General features: G+C 55.9%; 6 protein-coding genes across 6 annotated transcripts; 1 reads left to right on the forward strand and 5 right to left on the reverse strand.

Annotated features, from left to right (window-relative positions):
• Positions 1-11: 11 nt before the first annotated feature.
• SPRG_15632 (hypothetical protein) lies at positions 12-494 on the reverse strand (the record flags this gene model as incomplete). The annotated part of the gene is made up of 1 exon (XM_012354699.1): positions 12-494. A coding segment is annotated over one exon (483 nt), but the record flags the coding sequence as incomplete, so codon positions are not given.
• A 1,373-nt stretch (positions 495-1,867) lies between these two features.
• SPRG_15633 (hypothetical protein) lies at positions 1,868-3,689 on the forward strand (the record flags this gene model as incomplete). Its single annotated transcript, XM_012354700.1, has 2 exons — positions 1,868-2,304; positions 2,352-3,689. The coding sequence occupies 2 exons, from the start codon at positions 1,868-1,870 to the stop codon at positions 3,613-3,615; spliced, it is 1,701 nt and encodes a 566-aa protein (XP_012210090.1). The 3' UTR covers positions 3,616-3,689.
• A 305-nt stretch (positions 3,690-3,994) lies between these two features.
• Positions 3,995-5,778, reverse strand: SPRG_15634 (hypothetical protein; the record flags this gene model as incomplete). Its single annotated transcript, XM_012354701.1, has 2 exons — positions 3,995-5,297; positions 5,348-5,778. The coding sequence occupies 2 exons, from the start codon at positions 5,776-5,778 to the stop codon at positions 3,995-3,997; spliced, it is 1,734 nt and encodes a 577-aa protein (XP_012210091.1).
• Positions 5,779-7,780: 2,002 nt separating this feature from the next.
• Positions 7,781-9,522, reverse strand: SPRG_15635 (hypothetical protein; the record flags this gene model as incomplete). Its single annotated transcript, XM_012354702.1, has 2 exons — positions 7,781-9,035; positions 9,083-9,522. The coding sequence occupies 2 exons, from the start codon at positions 9,520-9,522 to the stop codon at positions 7,781-7,783; spliced, it is 1,695 nt and encodes a 564-aa protein (XP_012210092.1).
• A 1,423-nt stretch (positions 9,523-10,945) lies between these two features.
• Positions 10,946-12,645, reverse strand: SPRG_15636 (hypothetical protein; the record flags this gene model as incomplete). The annotated part of the gene is made up of 3 exons (XM_012354703.1): positions 10,946-11,713; positions 11,754-12,581; positions 12,637-12,645. 3 exons carry the CDS (start codon positions 12,643-12,645, stop codon positions 10,946-10,948), a joined length of 1,605 nt encoding a protein of 534 aa, XP_012210093.1.
• A 1,006-nt stretch (positions 12,646-13,651) lies between these two features.
• SPRG_15637 (hypothetical protein) lies at positions 13,652-15,224 on the reverse strand (the record flags this gene model as incomplete). The annotated part of the gene is made up of 3 exons (XM_012354704.1): positions 13,652-14,741; positions 14,786-15,107; positions 15,170-15,224. 3 exons carry the CDS (start codon positions 15,222-15,224, stop codon positions 13,652-13,654), a joined length of 1,467 nt encoding a protein of 488 aa, XP_012210094.1.
• Between the last annotated feature and the right edge of the window lie 1,202 nt (positions 15,225-16,426).

A 16,426-nucleotide genomic window follows, 5' to 3' on the forward strand; every position in this document is an offset into this window, starting at 1 on the left:
GGCAGCGACACGGCGAGAAGCGACGCGCTGAGGCCGAGCGTGAGGATGAGCGTCGCGATCGCCATGCTCCAGCGCGGCCCTTGGCGCTCAAAGAGCGGGCCGAGAAGGACCTGCGCGAGGATGCTGAGCACGCCAGCCACGAGGATGAGCTGGACGGCGCGCGCGTCGCTGGTCGGGAAGCCGAAATAATGGTTGATCGGGTCGGGCAGCGCCATGAACGCGTAGAGCGATCCAGAGCAAAACTGAACGAGGAAGATCGCGCCAAACAGGTGCAGCCGGTGAAAGAGAAGGCAGGTGTGGCGCGGGAAGCGAAGGACATTGGAGGTTAGCGGCCAAAAGAAGACGTAGCGCTCGGCGTCGACCTCGTAGCACGACTTGGGCGATAAGGTGATGGTCCAGTACATTCCAAAGTGACCACTGGGTCTGAAATTGGAGCCATTTTTGTCTGAACCCAAAAATGATGGAGCGATCACCTGCCGTCGCATATTCCACATCTGAACGCTTCTGGTGCAATCTAGATGATGAGCATGCAACCTCGCGTGCGACCTGTACCACCATGGATGTGGTAACGTTTGTGACCAGATGTGGTCATAAACGTACCGAAGTTGAGTCGGTAGCGTCAAAACTTGATCGTCCTGCATTGCTCGTAGGTGTTCATGACGCAAGTGATTCGGTGGTGCCATACAGGTGCTTTGTTGCAAGATGACACCAGACGTAGCAGCTCAGCGCTAGAGACAACGCAGCAGAGTTGTCTGTCGGGTGAAACGACGGGAAAAGGCTTCTCGTGTCCTAATAACGTTGGCGATCAGGTTTTGCGCTGTTCTCAGACGAAGCTCCACGCAGTAGTGACTGCTGACCTATCATGAAAGGGTATTTGTTGCATGTATCTTCGTAAATTTTTAAGCTTGGGGAGCTCAAAGCCTGGACGAAGAAGGCCCCTTGGGTGTGACCACTCGGTGGTCTGCAAGATTCCGCCGACAATCCTGGAGCGCCATTGTGATTGGCCAAAATGCCACCAATCAAATAGAACAAAAGAGCACATGTGCGGCTCGGCTGTGTGTGGCAATCAGTGCATGGTACACTACACTTGATGGAGAAAAATCGGTGATCGAAGCACCTTTTGATTATCGACTCGGTAGCATTACCGGTAAGTGTATTCCAAAGTTCCAAAGTCGCAGTGACAGGGACAACTGTACATGTACCGCGACGGAGAGCATGTCGTGACCAGCACCGAAATCCCAGACTTTCATTTTCGTATGTTGCGTGTTGTTCTTCGATGGACGAACAGTGGTCCAATCCACCCGCTCTCCTAATGATAAATAATAATAAGTTGGCTGTTTGAGCTGACACTGTTTGCTAACCGGGCCACTCCGAGCTGCCACGTTTGCTACCGAAAGCGACCCTGCTTTGGACGGCGCTTAACGCTCTTCAAGAGAGCCTAGTAGAAGCCACACGTTTTTGCAACACGTATTGGTTTGCGGCATGATCTCAACATGGATGTACTATACTAGTACCTCATTCTATAACAGCATTCGGTGTAGTACAGTATTGCGTATAATAGTACGTCGTAGCTATGAGTGGCTACATGGCTGCCTCCACTGGCCCAGACAACACCCTGACAAAAAATCACGTTTCACACGCGAGACTCACACCAGCTGGGCAACCGATGAAGCCCACTGTATTTTTCACACGTGTGAAATACCAGGCGACGATATATTTGCAGAGTAGTCCCAAAAGTCGTTTGTTTTTCACCCACTTTGCACCAGTGAAATGCGTGAATCTGCGACGACGGCCTTTCTCACACAACCCGGACGGGTTGCCTGATCCCGCCTGTCACTTTGGCAAATTGTCGGTGGCGAGCAGCAGCATGCTGCGGGCGTACTGGACGATCGCACTCGATCCCAAGGCGCCGTACGCCGTGCACGCCGAGCGCCACGTTTTCTTTTGGCCGCTCTACAGTGCAAGTCGCCAGGCACCGCGCTTCTACTGTCTCCGCTTCCATCGCGCCTACGTCTTCTTTGCCACGTTCCTCCTCCAGTTTGCGACCGGCTCCATTTACGCCATTTACTCGGTGTCGGGCCCCATCAACGTCTACTTTGGCTTTCCAGAGGACAGTGCCAACGCCACCAATGCCGTCGTCATCTCGGGCATCCTTGGTATCCTCGCGCAAGCGCTCCTCGGGCCGCTCGTCGAGCGCAAGGGGCCGCGCAAAAGCCTTGGCGTCAGCACCGGCATTATGGCCGTTGGGCTCTTGACGGCACAGATCGCGACCGTGCTGCACATCTGGGCCCTCCTTCACGTCGGGTACACGCCACTACGATCTGAGTTTCAGCTTACCATGTCGGATGTAGAGTCGCGTTCGTCGCCGTAGCGTTTGGAGCGATAATGCTCGCATCCATTTCGACCGCGCTCAAGTGGGCACCGGATGCTCGCGGTACCGTGGCTGGCATTTGTCTCTTTGGTTTTGGACTTGGCAAACACCTCTGGGGGCTGCTCTTCAAAGCGCTCCTCGATGGCACGGACGCGACCTTCCAGTACCTCTTTTGGATCCTCCTTGCCGTGCTTCTCTCGACGCTCTTGCTAGCGACGCTCATCATTCGCTTGCCACCAAAAGACTTTAGCGTCCGCGGGCACGACATGCACTGCATTCCGTGCGCCAAAGCTCCCAACACGAGTCTCGTCCAGGACGAGTTTCTCCATGTGGGCATGACGCTCGTCAACTACAAGGCGATTGCGCGCCACAGCAACTCGCTCGTCGAGGGCACGGACCGTCGGTACCACGAGCAAGTCAAGGCTATGTCGCTATTGCAGTGCATTTTCTCGACCGACTTTGCCTGTCTCCTCCTCGCGCTGACCTCCAACTCGGTCGTGGGCTTGTTTTACAACGAAATGACCGCGACCCAAGTCCACTCGAACCTCCTCAGCGACGTGTACCACATCTCGGACGCGGCCGCCGACGCCATTCGGTTCCGCGGTGTCGTTGCCGACCTCTCGGGCCGGCTCGTGATCCCCATTCTCTCGGACATTTGCATCCGGCTGCTGTACGGCAACCCGGCGCTGGTTCGTAAAGGCTGCTTCCTCGTCTTGCTGCTTGTGCAGTGCGTGGCGCTGCCTCTGGTCTACTTTACGTCCAACCAAATGACGGACGTTGCGTCGGTCGAGCGGCTCTTGTATCTGCTGCACTTTGCCTCCAACTCTGGCGCGTCGCTGCTCGGGTGCTTCCTGGCCGACATGTTTGGTGTCTACCACGTCGGTACCATGTACGGCCTCTCGTCGCTGACGTGGGCGGTTGGCCAAGGCATTTTACTTGCATTTGCCGTCGACTCGACGAGTGAGATTGGCCGCCAAGTGCTGCTGTTCTGGTATCTCTCGCTTCTCGGGTTTGGTTTTATGCTGCTCGTGCGGACAAACTCGTCGGACCGGTTCTACCGCGGCTACCAATTCACAGTGTGCGGCAAGGTGCTCGTGCGGCGGCCGTGGCGCCGTAGCCACGATGCTCAGACGATGGATTTCTATGCAGACGTGCCCGACACGAACGAAGCCTTTGCCTCGATGCCGTACCTCTGGTCGTCGTCGAGCTCGTTGGGCAGCCTCGAGGACGATCCGACCAAGTGATGTCATGTAGAACGAGTCGTCATCAGGAAAAGCTCGCGGAGTTGTACTATAAGAAATAAGTTCTTGATTATGATGGACGAGGTGCTAGCGCATGCAGAGTGGCATGGCGAAAACTACTAAAATGGCTCTAAAATTCTCCGAGTTAGTACGGGTATTTCGATTTCAACGCGAACACTTCTGATTGATTGATTGACTGATTGACGGATTGATTGCACTCTAAAATTCGATTGGGACGACTTGTTACGAGCTGTCCATCCTGGATAGGACACATCAAAGTGCACAACGCACAGTGGTACCACACGCAACGCCGATTGATCTACATGATATTTTCTAATAGTACAATATAGCCTAACCCGTCGTCCACATTGAATCGACTAAATTAGGCCACGTTTGATGCTGCATCTCCATTCGATGCGCACTCGAGCGAGTCGTCGTCAAACCACTCATCGTCATCGTCGGGCGAGTCGAGAGCGCAGAGGTACGGAGCGGAACTCCGAATCGCACGCACGTCGACGCAAATGTCAAATGTGCCTTGGCGCTGTGGTGGTTCTTTCCACGGACGCTCCACGACGATTTTGCCGCACACTGTAAACCGGTAGCCGCGATAAAAACGATCGGCCGAGTCGGCGCGTACAAAGAGCATCGAGAAGAGACCCCCAAGCGAGAGCCACCCGAGAAGGCGCATTTGATACGCGAGCGCCGTCGTGTCATTGCCAGTCGTCGCGAAAACGAGGGCTTGGCCAAGTGCCCACGTCATCGACGAGAGACCGTACATGGTGCCGATATGGTAGACGCCAAACAAGTCGGTGAGATGGCACACGAGCAGCGACGCGTCGGCGTTCGAGGCAAACTGGAGCACGTAGAGAAGCCACTCGACGTGCGCAAAATGCGTCAGCTTGTCCGACTCGAGGTACGCGACAGGAATCGCTATGCACTGCAGCATGAGAATACTTGTGAAGAAGACTTTTCGCACGGCCGCGGGGTTGGCGTAAAAGACGCGAATGCCAACGTCCGATAGAATCGCGGGCACGAGGCGGCCGAGGAGGTCAATGACAAGCCCGTGGATGTGAAGGGTCGTCGTGTCGTCGTCGGATAGGTGGTACATGGTCTGCAGCAGTGTCCCGGACGTCGTCGCGCCCGTCAAGTTGTCGTATAGGATACCCGTCATGCAAGTCGACAACTGCGCGAAGAGGAGGCAGATAAAATCAAGCGACAAGATGCACTGCAGCAGTGACAAGGCCTTGACTTGTTCATGGTACCGACGGTCCGTACCCTCCACGAGCGAATTGCTGTGGCGCGCAATCGCCTCGTAGTTGACGAGCGTCATGCCGATTCGGAGAAACTCGTCCTGAACGAGGTCGGCGTCGGGTGCTTTCACGGACGGAATGCAGTGCATGTCGAAGCCGGCCACGCTAAAGTCAGACGGCGGTGTCCGTATAACCAACGTTGCGACTGCCATGGTCGGCAGTAGAGTGAGAAGGAAGAGCGCAACGACGCGCTTCATATCGATGCCGTCCTGGCCCGTCTTGGCGCAGTACAAGAGCGTCCAAATGCCCTTGCCGACGCCAAAGCCGACGAGGCAGACGCCGGCGACGGTGCCCCGGGCATCGGGGCACCACTTCATGGCCGTCGAGACCGAGACGACGAGAAAGGCACTGAACGACAGCGCGGCACCGAGCATCCTAGACACACACAGCGCATCAATAGCAGAAGAGTGGACAAGTTGTCGTACGCGGCACAAAAGAGCGGCCACGACGGAATGTGCACAGAGAGGAGCATGCAGGCGAGGCACAGCGCCATGAAGAGCGTGGCCCTGGTCATGCCCCAGCGCGGGCCTTGGCGCTCGAGGAGCGGCCCAAGCGTGCTTTGCTGCACAATGCCAACGCAGCCAGCCGCCAAGATGAGCCAAGCAGCCGCGCTGTCGTCGCCGGGGAACTGAAAGTAGATGTTGATCGGGTTCGGAAGCGACAAGAACGCGTAGAGCAACCCCGAGCAAAGCTGGACGAGGAAGATCGCAATGAAAAGGTAGACGCGGTGAAAGCGTATGTACGCGCGCTTGGGAAGCTGTAGCTCGTTGGATGTAAGCGGCCAGAAGAAGAGAAATCTCTCCGCTTGCACCTCGTAGAGCGGCTTGGGCGACAGCTCGATAGTCCAGTACGGCATCAAATCCAAAGTGAGTAGTAGGGCAATGACTGCATTTCTCTTCTCTGACCATAACGCATTTGGCTACGCTCGTGGTCGGCGTTCGAATAATCGGAAATATCGAGTCGATCGCCACCGACCACACCCACATCACCTATCAGCTGTGCGTCATGGCGGTGGTAATCCATTGGTGGTGAATACGCGCCACGGCGCGACTGCTTTACGTTGACATCATATTGCATGGAATCCATCAAGATATGTAGAACACCCGCGATTGCACATGTACCACATGCTAGACGCCGGCACGAGACAAAGACACCGATGAGCAAGGTACCGAGAAGCACCGATGAGCAAGCGATTGGGAGGGATCAATCGTAAGTAGACCGCTTTCATTTCATTCGTTGGTGCCTCGCAAACGCTTGGTAAGACTCAATGGGTAAAGGCGGCGCGTGTCGCTCCACTGCTCTTGCACCACAGCCTCGTCCAAAAGCCCGAGCAACCTGCTCGTCGTCGGCTTGGCTTCTCCGGCTCCTCGCCCAACACGAGTGGCCACGCCGGCACCTTGGCCCGCGGATCGCGCTCCAGTCTCCGTCTGCCTAGATCGCGTTCCTCATCCAAGTTGAACGGTTGAATAAGGATGAAAGTCCGACATTTTAATTTACATGCTAAGGTAGTTTTACTCGTGTTGTTGATAACTTTGCTAACATATAAAAGGAGTCGGACTTTTATCCTTATGTAACCGTTATGCTCAGTTGAGGAACGCGATCTAGGCAGACGGAGACTGGAGCGCGATCCGCGGGACGAGGTGCCGGCGTGGCCACTCGTGTTGGGCGAGGAGCCGGAGAAGCCGACGACGAGCAGGCTACTCGGGCTTTTGGACGAGGCTGTGGTGCAAGTGCAGTTGAGCGACACGCGCCGCCTTGATGGCAATCGTCCGTCCGGATATGGGCTGGGTAGTAGCAAAACGAGTTCTGCGTCCAAAGGGTGACGGCAAATCAATCATTGTATTGGATTCCCCTTCGTTGAACCAGCCGCAGGCGCGGAGCACGGACCAGTCATAGCTGAATGCGGCTTGATCCATGTTGGACAAGGGAATAATTGATATTGGAGGCCGTCTTGAGCGTCCAGTAGAGGTAGCCCGAGAGCGTTGTCGACAAGATCACGCCCAAGGAACCGCGTGAAGCGTGCTCCACACGTCCTTGATGAAGTCATTTCACCTTGTACGACGCTCGAGTGGGGCAATCGACGACTCGATTGACCGCTAGCCATTGGAAGTGGCGTGGCGGGTTAATAGCGGCGAGGCTAAATGTGTAAAACTACCTAGCCTACTGCCGACTCATCGCGTCCATCTGGACGGCAAAACCCAACTTTCTCGCTGCGCTCAAAAGTACCACGTGCCTCGCTGGGCAGCAATGACACCGTCTCGCGGCGTCACTTGCGTTTTCTATGACGTGTCCGACTCGAATGCTGCACGTTTGGACAGACGTGCGAGCGCAGGACTCTAGAACGTGCGAATATATAATAGAAACCGCACGCAGAGCCACGTCGGTTGTGTACCTCATGGATTCGCTGACATCGGCATCCGCATTGTCTACCAATCCAATTCGGTGGCAAGGAGCGTGACGCCGTACTTTTTCGGCACCCCACGGTATATGAGGCCAGACTTTGCAAACCTCCATGTCGTCACCACTTGTTTATATCAACCAAGCAGCGACGAGAACCTACCCCAATTGGTCGCCCACCGCTGCCAGAAAATGACTTGCCTATTCTCGGGACTCACTTACAGAGTGTGCAGTGGTCTCTGCTGATGAAGACACGGGGTGTCACCCGCGGGCCAAGATGCCATTCCGGTCATGCCTGTTGTTGGGCTACGAGCCTGAGACGCCAGAAAAGTTTGGCGAGATCGTGAGCGGGCGGTAGTGCAAGCGTTCGCTTCTTGTTGTGTATCAGCCTGGTTACATATGTACTCTATGGTTTCGACACGACATATTTACGCGGTTGAGAGTGATAGTTAGGATTCAGATTACAGCCGCGGTGTTGGTAAAAGCACGTCGTCGTCGCTAAGACTATGGCGCGCCGAGTCCCAGAGGAAAAACGACTGCGGTGGCGGGTCCGACGAGACACCCATCATACCGATCTTGAGGTCGTCCGAAACCTGCCGCCGCGCCGGCCGTTGCACGAGCACTTTGCCGCACACAGTGAGTTGGTAGCCGCGGTAAAACCGGTCTTTCGAGTCCGTGCGCACAAACAGCATCAAAAAGAGCCCGGCCAGCGAGCAGTACCAGACAAGGCCCAGCCGACTCGTCAAGTCGTGAAGCACATTAAGCGGCGCCAGCCCCAGAAGCGCGCGGTCGAGACCCCAGCTGGTCGAGAGAAGGCCGTACATGGTGCCGACATGGTACACGCCGTACATGTCGGCAAGAAAGCACACGATGAGGGCCGCGCCGCCGCTCGCGCACAGCTGGACGGTGTAGAGGAGGCCTTCAATGTACGCAATCTTGGCGAGGTTGGCGCTGTGGAAATAGACCGTCGGCAGTGCCACGCACGGCACCAAGAGCAAAATGACGAGCACGAATTTGCGGACAACGGCGGGGTTGGCATAAAAAAGGCGGATGCACGCGTCCGAGAGCATCGGGACGAACATGCGGCTGCCGAGATCGACGAGGAGGCCGTAGAATCGGATGGACGCAGCCTTTGCGGACGACACACGGCACCACTCGACGAGGAGATCGTGGTCGACGCGCAGCGCAAGCATGTCGTTGTAGATGAGGCCGACGAGGGCGTTGGCCGCGAACGCAATGTAGAGACAGACAAAGTCGGTCGAGAGGATGCACTGGGGCAAGGTCAGTGCGCGCACTTGCTCGTGGTACTGTCGGTCGGTGCCTTCGATGCCGCCAACCACGCTGTAGTTGACAAGCGTCATGCCGACGCGTAAGAACTCGTCGTGGACCATGTCGGCGTTCGGCGCCGTCTCGAGCGGAATGCAGTGCATGTCGTGGCCGCGGACGCTAAAGTCCGATGGCGGCGTCCGCAGCACGAGCGTTGCGATCGAGAGAAGCGGGATCGCGACAGCAAACGAGATGCCAAATGTCCAGCGAAGCGTGTTGGGGTAGTTGTTGAGGAGCGCGTGCAAGAGCGACCGCGCAAGACCCGTGCCGAGGCCGTACCCAAAGATGCAGCAGCCGGTGACGGTGCCCCGGAGATCGGGGCACCACTTGAGCGCGGCCGCCATGGAAGATATCGTCATGGCCCCAAACGCGATCGCGAGGAGGTAGCATCTATGGACACACTTCGCCACCATTTGGAAGACAAAACCAAGACGTACCCGGCATGCAGAAGCGCCCACGTTCGTGTCCACACCGCCGTCTGCGCGAGGACGAGACCCAGCGCGAGCAAGCCAATGCTGACCGTCATGCTGCGCCGTGGTCCCTGGCGTTCAAGAAGTGGCCCTAAGAGAGCTTGCGACGCGATGCTGCATGCGCCGGCAGCAAACAGCATCGTTGTCGCTTCGTTGCCGTTGGCGTCAAAGCCAAAGTAGACGTTCATCGGGTTGGCAATGACAAAGATGGCGTAGAGTGAGCCGCAAAAGAACTGAATGAGAAAGACCGCGATGAAGAGGTAGATCCGGTGGAAGCGAAGGCACTGGAAGGCCGGGAACCGCGCAACGCGGCTCGAGAGCGGCCAGAAGAAAACAAATTTTTCCGCGTCGACCTCGTAAAAAGACTTTGTCCGTAGCGAGATCGTCCAGTAGTCGGCGCAACCCATGCTTTTGGATAATGACGGGTATAGACGAGGGCCAAAGATACCAGATCCCCACCCAAGCCTGTATGGGGCAGACGTCTCTTCTGAGCCTGCGACGCCAGCCGGGTGCAACATCTGATTTACGTACCTCGGAAACTCGATACAATGTGCGGCCACGGCTACACAAGCCTCTTCCACATGGCTTGGGACTTGTTGGTCACTCCAGTAGCTCGTCGGAGTCATCGCCGTTCCACTGAAGATAATACAATATGGACTTCCTGATATCGTACGATATGAATTGAAATCTTTGTAGAGACGTACGACATCGCATTGAAGGGATTCCTCACGTCGCTCGCGAGGAACTGCCGGTGCCTGAGTCGATCCCGGACTCGTGTTTAGTCGTGAATCTCGAGTGCCACGGCTTCGAGCTGCGCAACCCCCGACATTTAATACAGTGGCCTACATGGTGGTAGGCAGTAATCCCGACCCGATTGACGACGACGCCAACCCCGGACGGCCTCAGAAAATGCGCGCAACGATGAAGTTCGCCCCGTGGCCGGCTCGGATTCTTTTGCGTACGTTCGAAACAAGGGAATTGCTTACTTCGCTTAGTTAAAAACGACGTGGAGACGTGATTGCAACGAAGGCGCGATGACGTGACGCACATGAGGAACAGGCACTGTGTTCGCCTCTTTTCTGGCACCAATCTGGTTCAAAATACATCGCGACTGTGCATGGCCGAGCCAAGCACCGTCCTTTGACATTCTTCAAGTTTGCTGCGCCTTCAGGTTAGGAATAGAATATGCCGTGCATCCTTCTATTGTTTCCATTAGAATGTGTGACGTCAGCGATACTACATGTAGTGTGCCCGGGCAATTCTATCTTGCTGTCAACCCAATCTGCTGCAGTTGCTCGTCGATTCTAGGGAGTATAGCGGTCGAAAAATGTGGTGATAGACATGTTCCAGTATGCTCGTCGGGTTGGCGCGACGTCACAACGAGTCGTTGTGCGTGTGACGAAGAGCGGTCGTTGAGAACAACCGCTCTTCCATGGCGTTGAAGCTTACAAACGACATAGGCCAAAGACATGCGCATACAACGCATTCAATCGTACTACGGATTGCCGGGCGAAGCACGAATCTCGATATTTTTCAGTATCTTTAAATTGCGTGCGTACGGTCCCACGAGCTGGCGGGTGCGTAACGTCGTCGCGATGCACGCCGACGGTGGTCGTCAGCTTCGACCAACCACTGCATACGGACAACACAGAAAGGTCGATATTGCGTCTCGATTGTTTACTAATCCGGCGCATCACTAATAGCCCGCCGCTAGAAGTGTCCCTCCGCCGCAAAGTTGCAAGGTGACCGACGCGATCTCACAACCTTCTTTTGGGTATTAAAAAGATTTATCGGGCAATAGTGTCTCTATTCGTCATGTGTGAACGCGGCTTAGAGGCACCAGCTCGATGGCGTCCTTGCTCGGTGCAGCACATACGGGTAGCTCGTCGTCACGGCGGGTCCGGAGCCGATCACCTGCTGCATAGCAAGTGGTGCCTCGCGCAGAATATGAACGACAAATTCAGACTGCACGTCGCTTGAATGAATCACCATGTCGTCGTCGTCGTTTCGCATGTCGAGATCACAGAGCAAGCTCACGCGCAACTGCTCTTGGGGCTGACCGTCGCAGTAGCACGTCACAAAGCAGTCGGTCGCACGCGTACTGATAGTCGGCGTACGTCGAAGGCGCGGATGCTTGTCCATGACAGCATGCACCGTGCCACCAATGGCCTTGTCGCGCGGCTGGCGACGTTGGAAAATGCTCAAAAGAATTCGGTTCTTGATATGGTTGTAGCGGAAACTAGCATAGTCGCGCCGCGCGTGGACGCTCTTGAAACGCAGTGGTGCAACTCGACGTAGCGCGGGTGTCACCAAGCCATAAAGAAGCGGAAGGCTCGCAATGCTTCCGACATATACGATGCAAGCCAGCGTTGCCTCGATTGCTTCGTTGCGGGCGATGTGGGGGATGCCAAACGTGAGCGTCCATTGGTAGAAACGCGTGAACGGCGGGAGGTGCGCACTCGTCCATGTCAAAAGCGGGCCATAAACCATGACTGCAAGCGAGAGCAGTGTCGGATCAATGGTTGCAAAAAGATGTTCCTTGTGCCAGCGCTTGAGACCGTACGAGGCAAGGCAGAGGCCCCAAAAGGCAAACCAGATCTATCAACATCCATAAGTGGGAAACGTGAGGTCAGTATACCGTCCGCGAGAGGTACCAAATGCTTCGCACGAGATGCTCAGTGCTGCCCGACTGCCCAACTTGCAAGATTGCAACCGATAGGTTGGTCACGCTGAGCCAAATATCGAAAAAATACAAGGTAGCCACCCACGGGTCCATGAGAACGATCGCAGTGGGATCGCCAAGCACGAGTTCATACGACCACGAGGCAGGATGCGGCAGCGTCTCGCGATGCCCTCGCACCCGTAAGCAGCGCTCGAGGTCAATGACGTGCTTGTAGTACTGCGTCCAGAGCCGATACCAGACAAAGAGTGTCACGAGGATCCGGTAGCCAAATTTGAGCCAAACCCACACTGCAAACCGAGACTCGTTGTACACAAAGTAGACAGTCATGGCCGCCGCATCGACGCTGCCGCTGTTGATTGCATCGCCAGAGACGAGCCAGACGCACGAGTGGCCCAACGAGAAGGACAGAAACTGCGATTGAAAGCACGAGCCTTGGGTTGCCCAGTCGACGGCGCTGGCATTCGGTGCCGTCGCCGCGTTGCAAAGCATCTCAATGATACGATCCGAGTAAAAGATGAGACCTGGGAGCCCTGGTAGAAGAGAGCTCGAGCACGTGGTGACTGGCATCGGGGGCTGCCCCAGACGCAGTAGTCCGCGGCCGACTTGGGCGTTCTTGGCATTATCGACATAGTACGATTTGCCGTCGGGCAGTGTCGCGTTCGTATACAAGGCGCGCTTGAGCGCAAGTTCAGAATTCGAAAAGGCGCTGTAGTTGGCATACTCAGTGGGGGGTGACAACGTGCCTGCCCACGGAAAGTGCTCGGACACGTAAGCCGTGAGCGGCTACAGAACGTTAGGATCCCATCGCAGCCCGACGGCAGAATACCATCGTAGACACCTTGAGCATGGAAGCGACGCTAAAGCACCACGCGACACGATTTCGATGGACGCGGCGTCGTGCCGGGGTACTCGTGTCGGCCACCTTGGTCGGACGTCGCATGGCGATTCAGCTAATTTTAACGACTTTACAAGCCGAACACACTGGTGTAACTCCTTGTGACGCTGTCAGGACGCCGCTATCTAGACCAGAGGTGCACCGGCCGTTGTAGCCAGGCCACACCGACCGAGGTAGAAGCTGCAAGCACATTTTCAAGGTGCGCTTCACGTCGCCGTTAGTCGATACGACTCGGGATAGCTTCTCACCACTTTGGATCGAGCTTGTAAAAGCATCATGTCAATCATTGAATGGTGGACTACCTTCACATGGATCAGCCACCAAGAACATCCATTTCAGCCTGCTGTTAGTCGCACCGACTCAAACTCATAGGTCATATGAAGGGTTGCGAGAGCTGGAGCAGCCATCTTTAACGCTCAAAATTCCATCGATTGTTTAGAAAAAGGTGTGCGCTGCTGGCTACCGCGTAAGGCAGAGCGAGAACGTTTTGGTTTGTTTTGATTCGTGCATTTGGGATGATCTGGGGATCTATCGCTGTTGTTTCCGTGTTGCACGTCTCTTTTTCAACGTGACGATATCGAATCAAATTTAGGGGTCGGGTTATACTATAAAGACACACAGTTAGTGTTACGACCGGATCCTGCCGACCAGGTCGAGTTCTCCATGACAACCTTGCAGTGCAAGGTGAAGTTCAAGGTGAAGTTCAATCCCCTACACCTACACGACTCGGGCTAGGGTTAGCTTTGTAAATGACGATGTAATTCAGTTTTCAATTTGCCTTTCAGCAAGCAGCCTAACAGTTAGGGAGACGTCGGGCTCAGCACGTCGTTGACATGGAGCTTGCGCATCGACCTGGCGGGCCTCGCCGACACACTCCCACTCGACCATGCCGTATCGTGGCCCAGCGCAACCGGACAGCTGCACACGAAGACGCGGGAGATCGACTTTTGTACCGGTATCACGTGACGAACGACTTTGATTCGGCCATCGGGCCGATCCGGGTCGTGGCGAACGAGCACGCGCGTGCGTTGCTCAGCGACAAGGAGGGCGTGGTGTATTGCCGTGCACCACCGTCCTCGAACGGCGCCCGACCCAACACGACTTGATCAACGGCCCAGCCCATGAGCACGAGGCCATACATGGTGCCGACATGGTACACACCGTACATGTCGGTGAGGAAGCACACGATCAAGGACGCGCCGGCGTTGGCGGTAAACTGCACCGTGTAGAGCAGCCACTCGACCGTTCCAAAGTTGGTCATATTGTCCGAGGCGAAATAGAGCATCGGCACGGCGATGCACTGGACAAGCAGCAAGAGCACAAAGCAGCTTTTGCGTACGACCGCGGGGTTGCCATACAAGAGGCGAATGCACACGTCCGAGAGCGCCGAGACAAGAAAGCGGCCGACAAGGTCGGCGACCGCGCCACAAAGGCGGACGCGCGTCGCTTCGTCGTCCGTAATGTTGTACCAGGCGACGAGCAAGTCCCGGTCGACTTGAATGGCCGTCACTTCCGTGTAGAGCAAGCCCGAGAGACCGTTGGCGGCAAACGCGATAAAGAGACACAAAAAGTCGGTCGAGAGAATGCACTGGGGTAGCGTGAGCGCCTTGACTTGTTCGTAGTACTGTCGATCAGTGCCGTCGAGGAGGGCGTCGGACGCTGGACGGATCGCGCTGTAGTTGAGGAGCGTCATGCCCACCTTGAGGTACTCGTCGAGGACCATATCGGCGTTGGGCGCCTTGTCGAGCGGAATGCAGTGCATGTCGTGGCCGCGAACGCTAAAGTCCGAAGGCGGCGTCCGCAACACGAGCGTTCCAAGCATCAACATGGGCACGAGCACCGCGAGAAGGAGGCCAAAGATATTCTGGAGGCCGTCAGGGGACGACGCGAGGATCGCATCAAACGCGATGCGCCACACGTTGGTACCGACGCCCGACCCGAGAAGACACGCGCCCGTGACCGTCCCGCGCACGTCGGGTGCCCACTTGAGCGCGGTCGAGATGGACGACGTGAGGATCGCGCCAAATGCAAACCCAATGCAATCACATCTACGAGCAGTCAGCGGCGTGCTATGGCGGTCGCAGCAGTGTACCCGACGTGTAAGAGCAACCATGACGACGTGAGAATTGCCGTGTGCGACAGAAGAAGACCGAGCGCCGTGAGGACCGTGCCAGCAGCCATGCTGCGTCGTGGCCCCGTGCGCTCGAGGAGCGGTCCGAGAAGCGCCGGGGAGAGGAGGCTAAAGACGCCAGCTTCAAAGAGGAGGTTCGTGGCTTCCGGCGCATTGTCTCCAAAGCCAAAGAACCGATTGATGGGATCGGCGAGGAAGAGGAGCGAGTAAAGCGACCCCGAGCAAAACTGGATGAGAAAGACCGCGACAAAGAGGTAGATGCGGTGGAAGCGGAGGACAGAGACTGCCGGTGTCGATCGGGTCGCGCTCGTGAGCGGCCAGAAAAGACAAACGCCTCGGAAGCACGTTCGTAGGGCGTCTTGGCCTCGAGCACGATCGTCCAGTACTCGCGCAGCATCATTTTCGAGAATGGATGCTTTGCGCTGAGGCAAACGAGCCATTACTACGGCGCCACCTGCCGCTGAAAACAGCTGGGAACGCCAGATGGGCTTGGGTCCGATGCCAGCCACGCATTCTACAACGCCTGCAAGATCTGTCGAGACGCGCTTGGCATGTAGATTCGGCTGTGGATTCCTGAGCATCTTGTGGTGATCCATGGCACTTAGTTGCGTATCTGAACGAAGAGCTATATGCTGGATACCGGCAGATCAGGACCTCGCCGTTGTATGGCACTAGTACAGTGTACCCTGTCAAGTGTGCGTGAACGGCCACTTTTTACTGGATGGCTTAGTTGACGGAAAGGATGGCGTCCAGTCGGTGGGTTCGGTCGTGTTCTTGTATGAGGGTTGCAACAGCAAGGTACACTTGTACCCGAGTGCAGTGGAGTAGGATGTCGGCCGTGAGCATACCACACTTTGCAGTTTGGATCGCGTGTGGCGAGAGGTGCATACCGACTTCTGGCTGGCAAGTACCCACACTTTCGCAGCTAGTCGACCAATGAGCGATACGATTCAAGTTGCAGTCATATCAGCCAAACGTTAGCAGTCGGCGCCCGCAGCGGCGGCAAAGAGGCGGTCGTTGTTCCTGTGAGCACTCTGCTCGGCGTTTGTCCGATGACAACAAAAACAATGCGGGTGTCTAGTGCGCCAGACTCCATCGTCTTGAGATGCGCTTTGTCCACGTCAACGTCGCGCCAAGGGTAAATAAGAAAAACCTTCTTATTCACCCGTGGTTGCGCGATAAGACCATGTGCGTACCGGCTCCAGCGGCACGCAAATGTGCACTTGGACATCAGCGATCTGCCAAGGCGGTGACGCGCTTCCAGCGAGGTCGTTGCACAAAGATTGCGTCAGCCAGGCACGCAGCACTGACAATGTCAGGATCTATTTCATACATACGCAAAATGAATACTGCAACAGCCAAGCGACGTGCAACACAATGGAACAAAGTCCTAAACGGGTAGAAAAACGAGCTCGATTGTAGGCACCTGTGGCAGCTCAACCACAGTTTGTATGGCCTTACGTGCGACTTCAAGTTGCAGCCTGTACACTATCTCGCCTGTCCACCACTCTTCATCGCTGCTTTCAATCAATCAATCAAACGTGTTCGCGTTGAAACCAAATTAGCAAAAACTAACTCAAAGACTTCGCATACGTAGTGCTA

This window comes from Saprolegnia parasitica (assembly GCF_000151545.1).
Source record: "Saprolegnia parasitica CBS 223.65 unplaced genomic scaffold supercont2.177, whole genome shotgun sequence".
Lineage (NCBI taxonomy): Eukaryota > Oomycota > Saprolegniomycetes > Saprolegniales > Saprolegniaceae > Saprolegnia > Saprolegnia parasitica.